The 20,868-nt window shown below is 42.3% G+C and overlaps 1 protein-coding gene and 1 long non-coding RNA gene across 2 annotated transcripts in view; one reads left to right on the top strand and one right to left on the bottom strand.

Moving 5' to 3' along the window:
- The window catches only part of LOC132683136 (uncharacterized), a 48,070-nt gene that overhangs the window by 984 nt on the left and 26,218 nt on the right, over positions 1–20,868 (top strand). The window lies entirely within an intron of this gene.
- Positions 1,791–19,740, bottom strand: A4GNT (alpha-1,4-N-acetylglucosaminyltransferase). The gene is made up of 3 exons (XM_060638750.3): positions 19,269–19,740; positions 12,353–12,831; positions 1,791–5,794 (listed from the first exon to the last, which is right to left on the bottom strand). The coding sequence occupies exons 2-3, from the start codon at positions 12,761–12,763 to the stop codon at positions 5,180–5,182; spliced, it is 1,026 nt and encodes a 341-aa protein (XP_060494733.1). The 5' UTR covers positions 12,764–12,831; positions 19,269–19,740; the 3' UTR covers positions 1,791–5,179.

Genomic DNA, 20,868 nt, shown 5'->3' with positions numbered 1-20,868 from the left:
GGCGGGGGTTGTAGGGAATAGGGAGTTGTTGTTTAATGGGTACAGTTTCAATTTGGAATGATGGAGAAGTTCTAGAGATGGATAGTGGGGTTGGTTGAATGTACTTAATGCCACTGAATTGTACATTTGAAAATGGTTAAAAGGGTAGATTTTATGGCATATATATATTTTACCACAATTTTTTAAATGGAAAAAAAAGAACTGGCTGGCCAGGACCAAGGCCAAGTAGGGATGTCTGTAAGCCATCTACTCTGATGGGGAATCTTGTTCCTCCTCTTCCTCTTGGCCAGGGCACACTTTTCACTCCAGGAGTTCCTGCCACCTACTAGAGGTGAGACAAAGACACAGGCTTTAGGGTCAAAGACACAACAACATCCTAGAAGAAAGCACAGGCAATAATTTCTCTGACATCAGCTGTAGCAGCATTTTCTAGGTATGTCTCCTGTGGCAAGGGAAACAAAAGAAAAAATAAACTATTGGGACTATGTCAAAATAAAAATCTTCACAGTGAGAGAAACAATCAACAAAACTAAAAGGCAACCTACCGAATAGAAGATATTTGCAAATGATGTATTCAATAAAGAGTTAGTATCCACAATATATAAAGAACTGATAAAACTCAACACACAAGTAAATCATCCAATTAAAAAATGGGCAGGGGACAACTGGGTGGCTCAGTCTGTTGAGTGTCCAACTTTGGCTCAGGTCATGATCTCACGGTTCGTGAGTTCAAGCCCTGCATCCAGCTCTCCGCTGCCAGTGCACAGCCCACTTTAGATCCTCTGTCTCCCTCTCTCTCTGCCCCTTGCCCGCGTTGTCTCTCTCTCTCAAAAATAAATAAACGTTTAAAAATTTTTAAAAAATCATAAAAATATAAAAACCAACAGGTGGCATAACAATTCTTTTAAAAAATGGGCAAAAATATCAACAGACATTTCTCCAAAGAAGACATACAGATAGCCAACAGACACATCAAAAGATGCTCAATGTCACTTACCATCAGGGAAATGCAAAGCAAAACTACAAAGAGATACCATTTCACACCTGTCCAAATGGCTAAAATCAAACACACAAGAAACAAGTGTTGGCGAGGATATGGAGAAAAAAGGAACCCTTGTGCACTGTTGGTGGGAATGCAAACTGGTACAGCCACTCTGGAAAACCGTATGGAGTTTCTTCAAAGAGTTAAAAGTAGAAATACCCTATGATCCAGTAATCACACTACTGGGTATTTACCCCCAAAAAATACACAAACACTAATTCAAAGGGATTTATGCACCTCTGTGTTTATTGCAGCATTATTTACAATAGCCAAATTATGGAAGCAGCCCAAATGCCATCAACAGATGAATGGATAAAGAAGAGGTGGCGGACACACACAAATACACACAAATACACACACACACACACACACGCAATGGAATATCACTCAGCCATTAAAAAAGAATGAAATCTTGCCATTTACAACAACAAGGATGGAGCTAGGGAGAATAATGACAAGCAAAATAAGTCAGAAAAAGAAAAATACCATATGATTTCACTCATATGTGGAATTTAAGAAACAAAACAAACTGGGGCACCTGGGTGTCTCTTGGTTAAGCGTCATACTTCTAACTTCATCTCAGGTCATGATCTCACGGTTCGTGAGTTCGAGCCCCATGTCAGGCTCGCTGCTATCAGCATGGAGCCTGCTTTGGATCCTCTGTCCCCCCCTCTCTCTGCCCTTCCCCCTGCTCATGCTCTCTCTCTCTCTCTCTCTCTTTCTCAAAAAAAAGAAAGAAATATTAAAAAGATAAGCATAGGGGGGCACCTGGGTGGCTCAGTCGGTTAAGCGTCCGACTTCAGCTCAGGTCACGATCTCGCGGTCCATGAGTTCGAGCCCCGCGTCGGGCTCTGGGCTGATGGCTCAGAGCCTGGAGCCTGCTTCCGATTCTGTGTCTCCCTCTCTCTCTGCCCCTCCCCCGTTCATGCTCTGTCTCTCTCTGTCTCAAAAATAAATAAAACGTTAAAAAAAAATTTTAAAAAAAAAAAAAGATAAGCATAGGACACCCTGTAAAAAATGAGAAACAAAACAAATAAGCAAAGGAAAAAAGAGAGAGAGAGAGAAAGGCAAACCCAGAAACAGGCTGTTAACTATATAGAACAAACTGATGGTTACCAGAGAGGAGAGGATGGGGGATGGGTGAAATAGGTGATGGGGATTAGGGAATGCACTTGTGATAAGCACTGGGCGATGTATGGAATTTTTGGATCACTATATTGTACACCTGAAACTAATATAACATTGTGTGTTAACTATACTGGAATTAAACATTTTAAATGATGCATTTACATTTCCACATTCCCAAACTATGTAACCCTGGAAAAGTCACTTTACCCTTCTGTAAAATGGGAAAAATAAACTCTGTCTAGCAGGGTCATTATGAGAACCAAATTAGCTAAGCCATCTCTAGGCTTAGCCCAGGGCCTTGCAGTCAGTGATGTGCCCTCTAGAGTTCATACAAATGTGAAATCTGTGGGGGCTTGGAAAATTTGTTTCTCAGTTCTCTTCCCACTGGATCCCTGAAGTATGCAGAAAGGAGCTCTGGCAGTACTCGTGTGTGTTTGTATGTGTCATTTACACCAGCCTCAATTCCCCTTTGTGTAACTGGGGTACCCTCCTTTGCAGGGTTGTTGTGAGAAAGTGAACTTGACATACAGCCTCATCTACCTTGTCAGTAATTCCAAAAGCTAAAACTGTCTTCGGCTGACCAAGACTTCCCATGCATGGAACCTTCACATCCTTCCCCTACTGGGCCACATTTCAACATTCGATACAGCCAAGAATTAGTGAGTGCCTCCTATGTGCTCTATTTTAGGTTCCGAAGAATACCAAGAGGGTGGGTTCTGAATACCTGCGGTTCTCATCTGGCCCCATAGCCTCTCACCCCTTCCTCAGGCCAGTGACAGACACCCGCTCTCTGACTCAGTGCAGACACCATCACAACTGGTCTCCTTCCTACACTTAGGGATGTGACAGGAGGCAGTGGGACCGACTGCTGACTGAAGGTGGACTTTAGACCCTAGGCAGCCCACCATGGGAGTGCTCTCTGCTGTCAACTGTTGGCATCACACCTCATAAGCCAGCTCCAGAGCCAGCTCTAGCTTCCAGAAGGGCATCTGAGGTGTATGGGACAGATCTCCCAATGCCCGGATGCTGGCCGCAAATGGTAACTGAGGTAATTGTAGGTCAAAAATATGTTGTTGGGTTTTCACAGTGGTGATGGATGGATTGACAGGTATATAGTCAAAATGAGATTTTACATAAAAATCTGGTTTGCTGATTTCTCTTGAAAAATCTGAGGACCTTGCAACAAGTGGCCTGCACTCTGACATGTCAAGAACTGGCTGAAGCTCGGGCTTCAAACCTCTTCCTTGGGCACAAACTATACTCTAGCACATTCCCTGAAAAAATCACCTTAAAGGCCATAGATGCACTTACAAAAGAGATCTCCTTTCTCAGGAAAAAAAAATTGTTCTTTCCTGCAAAATGAAAAATGCAGCATCAGTCTAACCAGGACCCTCTGTGCGTCTAGAAACAAACCCAAGGCATGGCAAGCTGGGAGAAACTGAAAAAAATTACACTAAAATAATAAAATGTTTGTGTCCTTAATATACAAAGGGTGGTTATAAATCAATAAGAAATAGAAAGGGGTGCCTGGGTGGCTCAGTAGGTTAAGCGTCCAACTTTGGCTCAGATCATGATCTCACAGTTCGTGGGTTTGAGCCCCAGGTCGGACTCTGTGCTGACAGCTCAGAGCCTGGAGTCTGCTTCAGATTCTGTGTCTCCCTCTCTCTCTGCTCCTCCCCCACCTCTCTCTCTCTCTCTCAAAAATAAATAGATTGGGACGCCTGGATGGTTCAGTTGGTTAAGCATCCGACTTCAGCTCAGGTCCTGATCTTCCGCTTCGTGGGTTTGAGCCCAATGTTGGGCTCTGTGCTGACAGCTCAAAGCCTGGAGCTTGCTTCAGATTATGTGTCTCCCTCCCCCACTCATTCTCTCTCTGTCTCTTTCTCTGTCTCTCTCTCTGTGTCTCTCTCTCTCTCTCTCTCTCAAAAATGAATAAATGTTAAAAAACATTCATATGTTGAAATCCTAACCCTCAATGTGATAATATTAGAAAGTGGGGCCTTTGGGAGGTAATTAGGTCATGAGGGTGAAGCCCTCATGAGTGGGATTAGTTTCTCTATAAAAAGGACCCCAGAGAGCTCCCTTGACCTCTTCCCCTATACGAGAATTCTACAATTAAAGTGCCCTCTGCCACCAGAAGAAGATCCTTACTAGAACCTGACTGTTCTGGCACCCTAATCTTGGACTACCAGCCTCCAGAACTGTGAAAAATAAATTTCTGTTGTTTATAAACCACCCAGTCAGTGGTACTTTGTTACTGCAGCCCAAACTGACTAAGACAGAACCATGTCTGCTTGATCCAGCAGTATTTTCAGCAACTAAATCAGTGCTTGGCACACAGAAGGGGCTTGGTTAATATTCATTGACTGAATTCACTAATGAATATCAAAGTCAGGATATCAAGACTCTTTGGCCCAAGATCAGAAATCAAGACTCTTTGTCCCTGGTCCATTCTGCTGAAATTAATCTAACAGAAGTAAATTTAACAGGTAGCAAAACTGTTAGCTGCCTCTCCTAACACCCATTTTCTTCTCTTCCTCCTTAAATTTTTCAGCATCTCTTGCAGTGAGTGAGTGAGATGTAAAGGCAAGTGTTACACAGTACTTATAGGAAGTTTTCATAAAATAAAGGAGGGGTACGTTCCTCCTTCCTTCATCCTGCTGCCTGAAATGCAGACATAATGGGCTGGATACCAAGCAGCCATATAGACCAGGGGCTATGGACGCTAAGGATAACAAACAAGAGAGATGCAAGAAACCTGGGTCCCCAGTGACCACAGTGACCACACCCCTGCCTCTGAATTGCCTGCCTTCAGACTTCTTTTACATGAGAGAGAAATAAGCTTTTATATTTTATACACCAATGGTCTTTGGGATTTTTGTATTATAGACAGAGAAAGCTGAGCTTAAGCGATACGTGAGTAAACCCCTCCACCCCTGGGGAACGTGGACATGAGCTGCACGCTGGCACTCCAGGAACCAGTTCTATAACATAGAGCCAGTGTGGGCTCTATTTGTTACCTGGACCCACCTCCCCAGTCACTGATCCCTCTGGGCTTTGAATCAGGTCCCTGTAAGTCCTGGGACAGTGCTTACGGCAGAGATTTTCCACCAGCGTGTTGCTCCCTCTAACCACAGTCCTTCCTTCGTTGTTCATGTAGTTCCACAGATGCAGGGCGTAGGAGTCATTGAAGCTCGGGTCTTTGTCCCAGACTTCATAGTAGCGCCTCCACTCTGGATAGGAGATGGGGTAAAATCTCTGAGGGTGTAGGAAGGACAGGTTCAAACACCTGAAATCACTCACCTCCTGGAAGTCTCTAAGTTTGCACCACAGTCTCAACATCCTCGTCATCAAACTGGGACCCTGGTTGCCCCAAATGTCTGAATTGTAGTGTTCGACAAAGTTTTCCATGCACTCCCACAGGAAGGGGTGGTGGGGGAGGAATCCAAACACCCCGTTACTAGAGTACTGAGAAGACTGTGCAGCCAGAAAGTTCTCCTCAGGGATGGGCCGGATGGAGATGACATCGGTGTCCATGTAGATGCCGCCATATTTCCAGATGATGGCCAGGCGGGACGCATCTGAGCTGACGTGGAGCCAGTTGCTCTCCACACTGGCATTGATCTGCAGGAACATGTGCAAATCAGCCACAGCAGCAGGAGAAAAAGGAAGGGTGTCACAACGTGAGGCCAGCCCACGGTAGCTGAGGACAAGGAAGCAAGCCAGCTTCTCGAAAATCTGCTTACAAAAGCCCAATTTTACAAATTGACCAAACTTACCTCCACCCCAAAATTTGCCTATAAGTGAAAAGTTTACAGCAACCAGTGTCAATGGGAAGACTTTGCAAGCTTTTAAAGAATTCATGAATTTGGTTTTTGTTTGTTTTTAATTAAAGCAGTAGAATGGTAAAGAAGAAACCCTGAAGGGATTTCACAATAAACCATATGAGCCATTTTCAGCAGGGTGTAATTTAACCACAAATATGAAACTGTGAAGCAGGAATTTTTTGAGTCCTAGAAATGCTAAAAACTAATAAAGAAAAAGTAAACTAGGAAACTATAGAATAGATCAATATGTATGCTTCTTGAGAAATTGGTAAAAGAATCTTAAAATGCATGCATGCCTTCTTTCACTAATTATTTCCTTTAATGATATTCATTGAGGCCCTTATTTCCTTTAAAAAAATTTTTTTTTTTTTTTTTTTTTTTTTTTTTTAATTTATTTTTGGGACAGAGAGAGACAGAGCATGAATGGGGGAGGGGCAGAGAGAGAGGGAGACACAGAATCGGAAACAGGCTCCAGGCTCCGAGCCATCAGCCCAGAGCCTGACGCGGGGCTCGAACTCACGGACCGCGAGATCGTGACCTGGCTGAAGTCGGACGCTTAACCGACTGCGCCACCCAGGCGCCCCTAAAAAAAATTTTTTTTAACATTTAGTTATTTTTGAGAGCCAGAGAGAGAGCACAAGTGGGGGAGGGGCAGAGAGAGAGAGAGAGAGAGCCAAAATTGGAAGCAGGCTCCAGGCTCTGAGCTGTCAGCACAGAGCCCGACGTGGGGCTCAGGCCCACGAAGTGTGAGATCATGACCTGGGCCGAACCGATCATAACCGATTGAGCCACCCAGGCACCCCATTGAGGGCCTACTTTCAATGTGCCAAGCTCTGTTATAGCTGCTAGGGAGAGAGCAATGAACAGACAGACAAAAAATCCCTACCTGGAGGAGATAGACGATAAATAAATCAATATATAATATGTTAGGTGTTCACAAGGACTATGAAGGAAAAACAGCTGGGTGAAGAGGATATGAAAGGAGCAGGGTGGAACACTATCTTACCTTGGGTTTCAGCAAGCTCAAGGGCCCTGAGGTAGGAATACAATCACTGTGTGCAGAAACAGAGAACAGAGTAGTGTGGCCAAAGCAGGGCAGTGAAGGACGGGTAGGAGATGAGAGCAGAGAGGGGTGGGTGGAGAGGGAGGATGGATCACGTAGACTGGAGTTATCTGAAGACTGAAATTACTTGAAGGTTTAGAAGAAAGGAGTGATGTGACCTGACTCAGTCTTGAAAGGGTCCTCTGTGGAAAACAGACAGGGGCAGGGCTTGGGAGGCAGCAAGGGCAGAAACACAGAGGCAGGTTAGGAGGGCAGATGAAATGGTCAGATCCTAGGCACACAGTAAAGATGAAGAGGGTCAGGGTGTGGATGGATTGGATGTGGAGGGGGAGAGAGGAGTCGAGGATGACTGCAAATGCTAAAAAAGGAAGCAAAGCAGAAAATGACTCTAAAAAGAATAAAAAACAATCATTATAAATGGCAATAAAAACTAATCACTATAGACAGCAACCTTCTCAAATGGAATGCTAAAAGTTTGAATAGAGAAAACAAAATAGATTTTTCTGGATTGAAAGATATTGATTAAAAGATTGAAATAGAGACAACTGGATGACCCTAACACTTGATCTCAGCTCAAGTCTTCATCTCAGGGTTGTGAGTTCAAGCCCCACGCTGGGCTCCACACAGGGCATGGAGCCTACTTAAATAAATAAATAAATAAATAAATAAATAAATAAATAAATAATTTTTTTAAATGAATTTTGAGAGAGAAAGAGAAACACTAGCAAGGGAAGGGCAGAGAGAGAGGGGGACAGAGGATCTAAAGTGGGCTCCATGCTGACAGCAGTGAGCACCATGTGGGGCTCAAACCAATGAACCATCAGATCATGACCTAAGCTGAAGTCAGACGCTCAACTGACTAAGCCACCCAGGCGCCCCAATAAATGAATTAAAAGTAAAGAAAGATTGAACATAAACATTTGGCATTTGACAAGGTAAACATTCATTTTTTTTAAGTTTATTTATTTATTTAGAAAGAGAAGGAGAGAGTGTGCCTGGGTAAGGGGCATAGAGAGAGGGAAAGAGAGAGAATCTCAAGCAGGCTTCGCACTACACTGTCAGGACAGAGCCCAACGTGGGCATGAACTAGGAGATTATGACCTGAGCCGAAAACAGGAGTCAGACGCTTAACTGAGTCACCCAGGTGCCCTGACAAAATAAACATTATTTATTTATTTATTATTTATTTATTTATCTACTTATTTATTTTTTAATAAACATTCTTTAAAACTCTGCTAAAGGGAGGCACCTGGATTGCTCATTGGTTAAGCATCCAACTTCGACTCAGGTCATGATCTCACAGTTGGTGAGTTTGAGCCCCGAGTCAGGCTCTGTGCTGACAGCTCAGAGCCTAGAGCCTGCTTCAGATTCTGTGTGTGTGTGTGTGTGTGTGTGTGTGTGTGTGTGTGTCTGCCCCACTCCACTCATACTCTATCTCTCTCTCTCTCTCTCTCAAAAATAAATAAACATTTAAAAAAAAAACACTTAAAAAAAAACTCTGCTATGGGTGGCTCATTTGGTTAAGCATCTGACTTTGGCTCAGGTCATGATCTCACAGTTCATGAGTTTGAGCCCCACATCCAGCTCTGTGCTGACAGCTCAGAGCCTGGAGCCTGCTTCAGATTCTGTGTCTCCCTCTCTGTCTCTGTCCCTTCCCCACTCACACTCTGTCTCCCTCTCTCTCTCTCTCAAAAATAAACATTAAACAAAAAAAATTTTTTATTTAAAAAAAATCATTGCTATAAAGCCAAATGAAGGCAAGATAATTAATACTTTGCAGGAATCTTTACACAAATTGTTAACATCACAAAATTGTATACAATTGCTGAAAACCTCATAAATAATAACAGCCAAAATTTATCAAAAACTGTTCCAAGCTCTTTATAATCTACACAAATGCTCAAAGACTGATATTATGATTATTCCCATTTTTCAAGTTAAGAGATAAAAGAAGAAATTCAGTAATTTGTCCAAGGTGAGAGAGGCAGAGGCTGAATTTGAACCCAGCCAGTCTGGCTCCAGAGATCCACTCATTCAAAAAAAAAAAATAAGGTTTTGGTAAAAATAAGTAAAATTGATCATTTGGTAAATTGGTGAGTGTTAGTGAACAGATACATAGGATATCAAAAGCCACACGAAATCACAGGAGGAAGAAGCCTGCCTTTTTGTGGGCATTGGACTAAATCTACCTAAAACACAAAAGCTCCCACAGGGGTGAGCTCCAGGAAGGGGATTAGGATTCTGACTGCTCATCCCCTTCCTACCCCACAGTACGCAACCCCAGACATCTTTAAAGGCTACAGTTGCCAAATCAGTGCAGCAAACCAGCAAGTGATGCACATTAGGTCATCCCCAATGGAGCAGAACATGCCACAGACCAGCACCCCAAAATTATCATGGTGTGATCACTGCAGATGCATGGCTTAGTGCAGTACCCTGCGGGCTCAGATGGGGCAGACACTTAAGGGTTCTGTGTCCCAGGGCCCACCTTGTTCCTAAAATTCAACCTTGTAAAATTGAGGTACAGCTCAGAAGACCCAGGCTGTGCTCTATGAAACATCAGCTCTAAGAAAACATTTATGTCCTACTGAAAGAGGTGTTCATGCTCAAATAAGTTTGGAAGATTCTGGTTGAATCAAATTACTGTTTCTTTAGTTCAGAAGTACAGAGGCTTTAATCTCTTCATGTACGTGATTAGTCCGTGAGGGAAAAATTTTTTTACAGTGTATAATGCAGCATCTCACCTTCCAAAACAATTTGAGCAGAAATTTATTTGTGTAAGGAGCGTAACACAGTTTAGGTAATGTTAGTCTAGCCCAGCTGTGGGGAAAGTAGGCCAACAGACTGCTGTTCTTGTTTAGATCTCCTGGAACACCCTCTAGCAGGCTAGCCCTGAGAGCGACAGGGACCTAGCCAGCATGTCCCCTCCAGGGACCCTCTCTGCTGCCACGGCCTGCCTTCCCAGCCTGTGGCCTGTCCTGCTTCTTCCGAGGGGCCTGCGCTTGTCACCAACTATTTGTTGGGACCCCTGTGCTGGCAGCTGCCGGTAAAATCTCAGTCTGATGAGCTGATTCATCGCCTCCTGATGAGTCTTAATTTGAGACTTGCAGGCTCTTCAGGACAAGAGATGGGCACCTGGTTATGGAAGTCACATGGAGCCAAAAGTAAAACTGGCCACTTCCCCCACATGCCTGTTGCTTAGTCCAGTAAATGTCTCCAGATGACAGTAAGTAGGCTCAAATGTGTCCTCCACCCAGGAAAGCACACACTCAGTCCCCAGGTGAATGAGGCAGGGCATGACAGGAGTTTTCATTTTTTATATATAAATACTGTAGTGGACTGAATAATGGCCACTCAAAGACCCCAGGTCCTACATCCCAGAACCTGTAAATGTTAACGCATTTGAGAAAAGGGTCTTTGCAGATGTGATCACATAAAGGATCTTGAGATGGGGAGATTATCCTGGGTTGTCCTGATTTGGGCCCTAAATGGTATCACAAGTATCCTTTAAAGACAGATGTAAAAATAAAAAAATTAAGAAAACAAAACAAAACAAAAAAACAGCCACATCTTAAACTCACCAAGTTGTGCACATTACATATGTCCAGCTTTTATATGTCAGTCATTCGTCACTAAAGTGGTGAAAGAAAGAAAGAAAGAAAGAAAGAAAGAAAGAAAGAAAGAAAGAAAGAAAGAAAGAAAATGTAGAGGGAAAGTTCACACACACAGAGGAAAAGGACATGTGCAGATCTCCACTGGAAGGGTTTTTCCTAAGAGCTTCCTTGGGAACTGGGGCCCTGCCAGCACCTGATTTCCATTCGGTGAAATGGATTTGGCACTTTTGGCCTCCATCACCAAAAAAGAACAAATCTCTGTTGGTTTAGGTCACCAAGTTTGTGGTCATTTGATACAGCAGCCATAGGAAACTAACACAAGTACCGCCATAATGGCCTCAATATTGCCTCTTGGCCTGCAAAGCCTTAAGTATTCACCGTCTGTCCCCTTTACAAAGTATTTACCATCTGACATTTGGTCTAGCCTATGATTAGAACTTAGAAAGGACTTTACAGGATAAGCAAATGGTATAATTTTGATGCCAACTTTTAAATTACTTTTTTGTTTTTAAAATAATTAAAGCTATACAGAGAAAGACAGATACCATATGTGTTCACTCTTATATGGATCCTGAGAAACTTAACAGGAACCCATGGGGGAGGGGAAGGAAAAAAAAAAAAAGAGAGAGAGAGGTTAGAGCGGGAGAGAGCCAAAGCATAAGAGACTCTTAAAAACTGAGAACAAACTGAGGGCTGATGGGGGGTGGGAGGGAGGGGAGGGTGGGTGATGGGCATTGAGGAGGGCACCTGTTGGGATGAGCATTGGGTGTTGTATGGAAACCAATTTGACAGTAAATTTCATATATTAAAAAAAAATAATAATAATTGTATTTATAAAATTAACTTATTCTCATCACTAAATGCACTCCCCCAATCCAATCACACTAACACACCTATTATTACTGTGTGTTGTGTATTTTCTTCAGGATTTTTTCTTCCATGTGGTTGGGGGGAACGGTGGTACATAGGTAAATCATTACAATTACATTCTAATACAAGTCTATTTATTCCATATTGTGTTGTAGTCTTCATAGGATGTCACGGCTAAAGCCTGCATAGTGGAATCATTGAGTGGTTGTACTATAATTTCCTTAAGCATTATCTGATTGTGGGTCCTCTGTGAGAGAAATATTTAATTGGAATGTTATTTCCTTATTATACTATGTTGCTAAGATGAAGATTACAAAATTCCCAAGAGCTCCTGGCATGTCTTGGTTGTATCTCAATATAACCCAACCTCATATAGCAGCACCCCATCTGATTTTTCATGAGTTCACTATTTACATCATCTTCAAGTTAAATATTGCCTCATTTCCCATTCAAATGCAAAAAAACAGTTTAACACAGATGGGTTTAAATAAGTGAAAAATAAGTGATTATACTCCCATAAAAGTTACCAAAACTCATTCATTAAGAATGGTCTCAAGAGAAGCATAGTTCCTAAGAAATAAGGCTGGAAGCAAAAGACACCAGGCTAGAGATAAAGCTAACTGAAGTCTCTCCTGCTTGTTTGAATCAGGACTCAACCCTGTACAAAGAAGACCAGGGTCTGGGTTCTGGTCCCATCTCTGACACTGAGTCCTTATGCTCAGTTTACCTATTCAAAATATGAGGAGATTGGACTCATTTTTTGTGGTACCTCCCAACACTGACATTCTAAGATTCTCTGAACACTTACATGAGTGTACCATGAACGCAATGGTGTGTCTTCAAACAGCCTTTTCATATCCAAAGGGAAGAGGAAAACATTGTCTATGGCTGAGAGGAGGGAAAAGGCTGGATAAGTGGAGTTTGAGGGCAGCCGTGTGGTGGTGTTGAGACCCTTCATGAAGAACACCACGGGCTTCTCTGGGTAAGTCTTGGCAGCAGATTCCACAGCACAAGAGACCAGAGGCATTGGCTCCATTCTCTCTGAGGTCTCTATGAACACAATGCCATGCCCATGGCCCAGGAGGGCTTCCAGGTCTTGCTGGGCCTTTTGAGGAGGAAGGCAAGAGAAGAGACAGCTGGACTTCAGGCTGAGTTGGTAGAAGAAGACACAGGCAAGCAGCAGGACGGCCGACAGGAAGAACTGGAGCTCCTTCAGCATGTCTACTCCTCTCTCCCACCTGCTCCTTTAAATCAACACGGCTAATTACAAAAATACATTCTCCAAACCTGATCAAGAGAGCACATAAGAAAATGATGCATGAATATCACTTCTAAGTTTTGATTGTTTAAATCCTCAATGAAATATGATCAAATCAGGTACAATAATATTAACGAGAAAAATGCAGTCACTAGGGTTTATCGGAGGAATTTGAGGACGATTCGAAACAGGAAAATAAGGTAGATACAGGTGGGAAGATGGCGGCGTAGGAGGACGCTGAGCTCACCGCCCTGCTGATCACTTACATTCCACCTACACCTGCCTAAATAACCCAGAAAACCGCCAGAAGACTAGCAGAACAGATTCTCTGGAGCCAAGCGTAGACGAGAGGTCCACAGAAGAGGGTAGGAAGGACGGAGAGGCGGTGCGCGCTACACAGACCGGCGGGAGGGAGCCGTGGGGGGGAGGGGCAGCCCGCCAGCCAAGCAGAGCCCCCGAGTCTGGCTGGCAAAAGCAGAGGGGCCGGACGGAGTGTGTTCTGACAGCAAGCAGGACTTAACATCTGGAAGGTTATAAGTTAACAGCTCTGCTCGGAGAGCGGGAAGGCTGGAGGGCAACGGGAGAGAGAGTTGTTGAGGCCTAGACGACAGAGCTCAGCTTGGCGGGGAACAAAGGTGCTCGCCAGCGCCATCTTCCTCACCCATCCCCCGGCCAAAATCCCAAAGGGAACCAGTTCCTGCCAAGGAACTTGCTTGCACCACGCAAACACCCAACACTGTGCTTCTGCGGATCCATCCCTCCGGCGGCGGGTCTGACTCCCTCCCAGTGCTGCAGGGCCCCTCCCAAAGTGGATCACCGAAGGAAAAGTGAGCTGAGCCTGCCCCTCCCGCCCCTGTGCACTTTGCCAATTCACCCCAGCTAATATGCCAGATCCCAGCACCACGAGCCTGGCAGTGTGCAAGTAGCCCAGACGGGCCACGCCACCCCACAGTGAAACCCGTCCCTAGGAGAGGGGAAGAGAAGGTACACACCAGTCTGACTGTGGCCCCAGCGGTAGGCTGGGGGCAGACATGAGGTCTGACTGCAGCCCCGCCCACCAACGCAAGTTATTCAAGACAGCACAGGGGAAGTGCCTTGCAGTTCCGCACCACTCCAAGGACTATCCAAAATGACCAAACGGAAGAATTCCCCTCAAAAAAACTTCCAGGAAATAACGACAGCTAACGAACTGATCAAAAAGGATTTAAACAATATAACAGAAAGTGAATTTAGAATAATAGTCATAGAATTAATCGCTGGGCTTGAAAACAGTATAGAAGACAGCAGAGAATCTATTGCTACAGAGATCAAGGAACTAAGGAACAGTCAGGAGGAGCTAAAAAATGCTATAAATGAACTGCAAAATAAAATGGAGACAACCACGGCTCGGATTGAAGACGCAGAGGAGAGAATAGGTGAACTAGAAGATAAAATTATGGAAAAAGAGGAAGCTGAGAAAAAGAGAGATAAAAAAAATCCAGAAGTATGAGGGGAAAATTAGAGAACTAAGTGATGCACTAAAGAGAAATAATCTACGCATAATTGGTATCCCAGAGGAGGAAGAGAGAGGGAAAGGTGCTGAAGGTATACTTGAAGAAATAATAGCTGAGAACTTCCCTGATCTGGGGAAGGAAAAGGGCACTGAAATCCAAGAGGCACAGAGAACTCCCTTCAGACGTGACTTGAATCGATCTTCTGCACGAGATATCATAGTGAAACTGGAAAAATACAAGGATAAAGAGAAAATTCTGCAAGCAGCTAGGGATAAACGTGCTCTAACATATGAAGGGAGACCGATAAGACTCGTGACCAATCTCTCTACTGAAACTTGGCAGGCCAGAAAGCAATGGCAGGAAATCTTCAATGTGATGAACAGACAAAATATGCAGCCGAGAATCCTTTATCCAACAAGTCTGTCATTTCGAATAGAAGGAGAGATAAAGGTCTTCCCAAACAAACAAAAACTGAAGGAATTCGTCACCACTAAACCAGCCCTACAAGAGATCCTAAGGGGGATCCTGTGAGACAAAGTACCAGAGACATCGCTACAAGCATGAAACTACGGACATCACAGTGACTCTAAACCCGTATCTTTCTATAATAACACTGAATGTAAATGGACTAAATGTGCCAACCAAAAGACATAGAGTATCAGAATGGATAAAAAAACAAGACCCATCTATTTGCTGTCTACAATAGATTCATTTTAGACCTGAGGACACCTTCAGATTGAAATTGAGGGGATGGAGTACTATTTATCATGCTACTGGAAGTCAAAAGAAAGCTAGAGTAGCCATACTTGTATCAGACAAACTAGACTTTAAGTTAAAGATTGTAACAAGAGATGAGGAAGGGCATTATATAATAATTACAGGGTCTATCCATCAGGAAGAGCTAACAATTATAAATGTCTATGCACTGAATACGGGAGCCCCCAAATATAGAAAACAATTACTCACAAACATAAGCAACCTTATTGATAAGAATGTGGTAATTGCAGGGAACTTTAACACTCCACTTACAGAAATGGATAGATCATCTAGACACACGGTCAATAAAGAAACAAGGGCCCTGAATGATACATTGGATCAGATGGACTTGACAGATATATTTAGAACTCTGCATCCCAAAGCAACAGAATATACTTTCTTCTCGAGTGCACATGGAACATTCTCCAAGATAGATCACATACTGGGTCACAAAACAGCCCTTCATAAGTATACAAAAATTGAGATAATACCATGCATACTTTCAGACCACAATGCTATGAAGCTTGAAATCAACCACAGGAAAAAGTCTGGAAAACCTCCAAAAGCATGGAGGTTAAGGAACACCCTACTAAAGAATGAATGGGTCAACCAGGCAATTAGAGAAGAAATTTAAAAATGTATGGAAACAAACGAAAATGAAAATACAACAATCCAAACGCTTTGGGATGCAGCAAAGGCAGTCCTGAGAGGAAAATACATTGCAATCTAGGCCTATCTCAAGAAACAAGAAAAATCCCAAATACAAAATCTAACAGCACACCTAAAGGAAATAGAAGCAGAACAGCAAAGACAGCCTAAACCCAGCAGAAGAAGAGAAATAATAAAGATCAGAGCAGAAATAAACAATATAGAATCTAAAAAAAATGTAGAGCAGATCAATGAAACCAAGAGTTGGTTTTTTGAAAAAATAAACAAAATTGACAAACCTCTAGCCATGCTTCTCAAAAAGAAAAGGGAGATGACCCAAATAGATAAAATCATGAATGAAAATGGAATTATTACAACCAATCCCTCAGAGATACAAGCAATTATCAGGGAATATTATGAACAATTATATGCCAACAAACTGGACAACCTGGAAGAAATGGACAAATTCCTAAACACCCACACACATCCAAAACTCAATCAGGAGGAAATAGGAAGCTTGAACAGACCCATAACCAGTGAAGAAATTGAGTCAGTTATCAAAAATCTCCCAACAAATAAAAGTCCAAGACCAGATGGCTTCCCAGGGGAGTTCTACCAGACGTTTAAAGCAGAGATAATACCTATCCTTCTCAAGCTATTCCAAAAAATAGAAAGGGAAGGAAAACTTCCAGACTCATTCTATGAAGCCAGTATTACTTTGATTCCTAAACCAGACAGAGACCCAGTAAAAAAAGGCCAATATCCCTGATGAATATGGATGCAAAAATTCTCAATAAGATACTAGCAAATCGAATTCAACAGCATATAAAAAGAATTATTCACCATGATCAAGTGGGATTCATTCCTGGGCTGCAGGGCTGGCTCAACATTCACAAATCCATCAACGTGATACATCACATTAATAAAAGAAAAGATAAGAACCATATGATCCTGTCAATCGATGCAGAAAAAGCATTTGACAAAATTCAGCATCCTTTCTTAATAAAAACCCTCGAGAAAGTCGGGATAGAAGGAACATACTTAAACATCATAAAAGCCATTTATGAAAAGCCCACAGCTAACATCATCCTCAATGGGGAAAAACTGAGAGCTTTTTCCCTGAGATCAGGAACACGACAGGGATGTCCACTCTCACCGCTGTTGTTTAACATAGTGTTGGAAGTGCTAGCATCAACAATCAGACAACAAAAGGAAATCAAAGGCATCAAAATCGGCAAAGATGAAGTTAAGCTTTCACTTTTTGCAGATGACACTTTTGCAGATGATATTATACATGGAAAATCTGATAGACTCCACCAAAAGTCTGCTACAACTGATGCATGAATTTAGCAAAGTTGCAGGATACAAAATCAATGTACAGAAATCAGTTGCATTCTTATACACTAATAATGAAGCAACAGAAAGACAAATAAAGAAACTGATCCCATTCACAATTGCACCAAGAAGCATAAAATACCTAGGGATAAATCTAACCAAAGATGTAAAAGATCTGTATGCTGAAAACTATAGAAAGCTTATGAAGGAAATTGAAGAAGATATAAGGAATGGAAAAACATTCCATGCTCATGGATCGGAAGAATAAATATTGTCAAAATGTCAATACTACCCAAAGCTATCTACACATTCAATGCAATCCCAATCAAAATTGCACCAGCATTCTTCTCGAAACTAGAACAAGCAATCCTAAAATTTGTATGGAACCACAAAAGGCCCCAAATAGCCAAAGTAATTTTGAAGAAGAAGACCAAAGCAGGAGGCATCACAATCCCAGACTTTAGCCTCCACTACAAAGCTGTGATCATCAAGACAGCATGGTATTGGCACAAAAACAGACACATAGACCAATGGAATAGAATAGAAACCCCAGAACTAGACTCACAAAAGTATGGCCAACTAATCTTTGACAAAGCAGGAAAGAATATCCAATGGAAAAAAGACAGTCTCTTTAACAAATGGTGCTGGGAGAACTGGACAGCAACATGCAGAAGGTTGAAACTAGACCACTTTCTCACACCATTCACAAAAATAAACTCAAAATGGATAAAGGACCTGAATGTGGGACAGGAAACCATCAAAACCTTAGAGGAGAAAGCAGGAAAAGACCTCTCTGACCTCAGCCGTAGCAATTTCTTACTTGACACATCCCCAAAGGCAAGGGAATTAAAAGCAAAAATGAACTACTGGGACCTCATGAAGATAAAAAGCTTCTGCACAGCAAAGGAAACAACCAACAAAACTAAAAGGCAACCAACGGAATGGGAAAAGATATTTGCAAATGACATATCAGACAAAGGGCTAGTATCCAAAATCTATAAAGAGCTCACTAAACTCCACACCCAAAAAACAAATAATCCAGTGAAGAAATGGGAAGAAAACATGAATAGACACTTCTCTAAAGAAGACATCCAGATGGCCAACAGGCACATGATAAGATGCTCAATGTCGCTCCTCATCAGGGAAATACAAATCAAAACCACACTCAGATATCACCTCACGCCAGTCAGAGTGGCCAAAATGAACAAATCAGGAGACTATAGATGCTGGAGAGGATGTGGAGAAATGGGAACCCTCTTACACTGTTGGTGGGAATGCAAATTGGTGCAGCCACTCTGGAAAACAGTGTGGAGGTTCCTCAAAAAATTAAAAATAGATCTACCTACCCTATGACCCAGCAGTAGCACTGCTAGGAATTTATCCAAGGGATACAGGAGTACTGATGCATAGGGGCACTTGTACCCCAATGTTTATAGCAGCACTCTCAACAATAGCCAAATTATGGAAAGAGCCGAAATGTCCATCAACTGATGAATGGATAAAGAAATTATGGTTTATATACACAATGGAATACTACGTGGCGATGAGAAAGAATGAAATATGGCCCTTTGTAGCAACGTGGATGGAACTGGAGAGTGTTATGCTAAGTGAAATAAGTCATACAGAGAAAGACAGATACCATATGGTTTCACTGTTATGTGGATACTGAGAAACTTAACAGAAACCCATGGGGGAGGGGAAGGAAAAAAAAAAAAGAGGTTAGAGTGGGAGAGAGCCAAAGTATAAGAGACTTAAAAACTGAGAACAAACTGAGGGTTGATGGGGGGTGGGGGGAAGGGGAGGGTGGGTGATGGGTTTTGAGGAGAACACCTTTTGGGATGAGCACTGGGTGTTGTATGGAAACCAATTTGACAATAAATTTCATATATTGGGGAAAAAAAACAAGAAAATAATAATTCATTCTTTTGAGTGGCCCATAGAGCAACAGGCATGAAGAGCATCTACACATGAGCTATTGTAGAAATTTCTCTGGGGGCGCCTGGGTGGCTCAGTTGGTTAAGCATCCAACTTCCACTCAGGTCATGATCTCACGGCTCATGGGTTCAAGCCCTGCATCAGGCTCTGTGCTGACAGCTGGGAGCCTGGAGCCTGCTTCAGATTCTGTCTCCGTCTCTCTCTACTGCTCCCGCTCCCCCCTCTCTCTCTCAAATATAAATAAACAATAAAAAATGTATAAAATAAAAAGGAAAGAAAGAAATTTCTCTGAAGTTTACCTCAAGATGTCTAGTTTCAGTCTGCAGGGCTTCAGAAAAAGGGGCAGTTTTAGTTCTCAGTGATTCCAGGTCAAGAGAATGGGAGAAAACTGGAAACCTTCATTTGGAGAGTCATAGCCAGGCACTTGAGGAAACCAGAAGAATTCAGGATCCAGCCTGATTTTATAGGCAAACAAACATTCAGATTCAGAACTAGAATCTAACATCTATGAAAGGTGTGTTGTTGAAACTTAATTTTTGTCCCTAAAAGCACCCTCATTTCTGTCGAAGGTAGCAAAATTAAAATTAATTCATTTGTAAAATAAGTCCATTTTTTAACAAATTTGTCCTATTTATTTTCATAAACATAGCAAGAATAGTGATTGACCATCTGTTTTTAAAAATGTGCTTTGCTCAAAGTTTTTATAAGGAATTTCACATTGAACTTTTATTTTTCTATATTAAATATAATTTACTGTCAGATTGGTTTCCATACAACACCCAGGGCTCATCCCAACAGGTGCCTCCTCAATGCCCATCACCCACTTTCCCCTCTCCCCCACCCTCTATCCACCCTCAGTTTGTTCTCAGTATTTAAGTCTCTTATGGTTTGCCTCCCTCCCTCTCTGTAACTTCTTTTTCCCCCTTCCCCTCCCCCATGGTCTTCTGTTAAGTTTCTCAGGATCCACATAAGAGTGAAGACAAATGGTATCTGTCTTTCTCTGTATGACTTATTTCACTTAGCATAACACTCTCCAGTTCCATCCACATTGCTACAAAGGGCCAGATTTCATTCTTTCTCATTGCCCAGTAGTATTCCATTGTGTATGTAAACCACATCTTCTTTATCCATTCGTCAATTGATGGACATTTAGACTCTTCCCATAATTTGGCTATTGTTGAAAGTGCTGCCATAAAATTGGGGTGCAAGTGCCCCTATGCATCAGCACTCCTGTATCCCTTGGGTAAATTCCTAGCAGTGCTATTGCTGGGTCACAGGGTAGATCTATTTTTAATTTTTTGAGGAACTTCCACACTGTTTTCCAGAGCGGCTGCAGCACTTTTAACTTTTAATAGCCTCTTAAGGCCAGAAGCCCAGCCAAATACTTGCCATCAGACTCACCTGCAATACCTGTAGATTTGGGTGAATTTCTCTTCTCCTGCAGTCCCCAAAATATCCTGAGGTTCCTGCACCTGAAGTGATATTCTTTACTTACCTGGTAAGGCTCTTGGGAACTCTATAACCAGGGTATCAGGCTAACATTTCCAAGGGACTTTACTGGCTTCATAAAGTTAATCTTAGTTCCTTAAACCTGTCTGGTCATATCTGAATCTATGCAGGTGTCTCTCAAATATGACATTCTAGTTAAAGACTTGGTACTGTAGCCAATGTTTTCAGTGGTGTCCTGTTACAAGGAAAACAGATTCTCATTGGATGTATGTAAATGACTATAATTGCCAAGTGAGAAAGAATACTCATTTAGAGTTTCTGAATTCTGGAGGGTTCAGATAGGGAGAAAAGATAAATGTTTCTATTTGCTTACAAAGGAATATTTTATCAAATTCTATTAAGCCATAGATCTTAAGAGAAAAGGTTTTCCTAAATCTGGAAGAGCAAACA

The sequence above is a fragment of the Panthera onca genome, chromosome C2 (genome assembly GCF_046562875.1).
Source record: "Panthera onca isolate mPanOnc1 chromosome C2, mPanOnc1 haplotype 2, whole genome shotgun sequence".
Lineage (NCBI taxonomy): Eukaryota > Metazoa > Chordata > Mammalia > Carnivora > Felidae > Panthera > Panthera onca.
The sequence above is the reverse complement of the archived record's forward strand: the minus strand, read 5'-3'. Positions and strand labels throughout refer to the sequence as shown.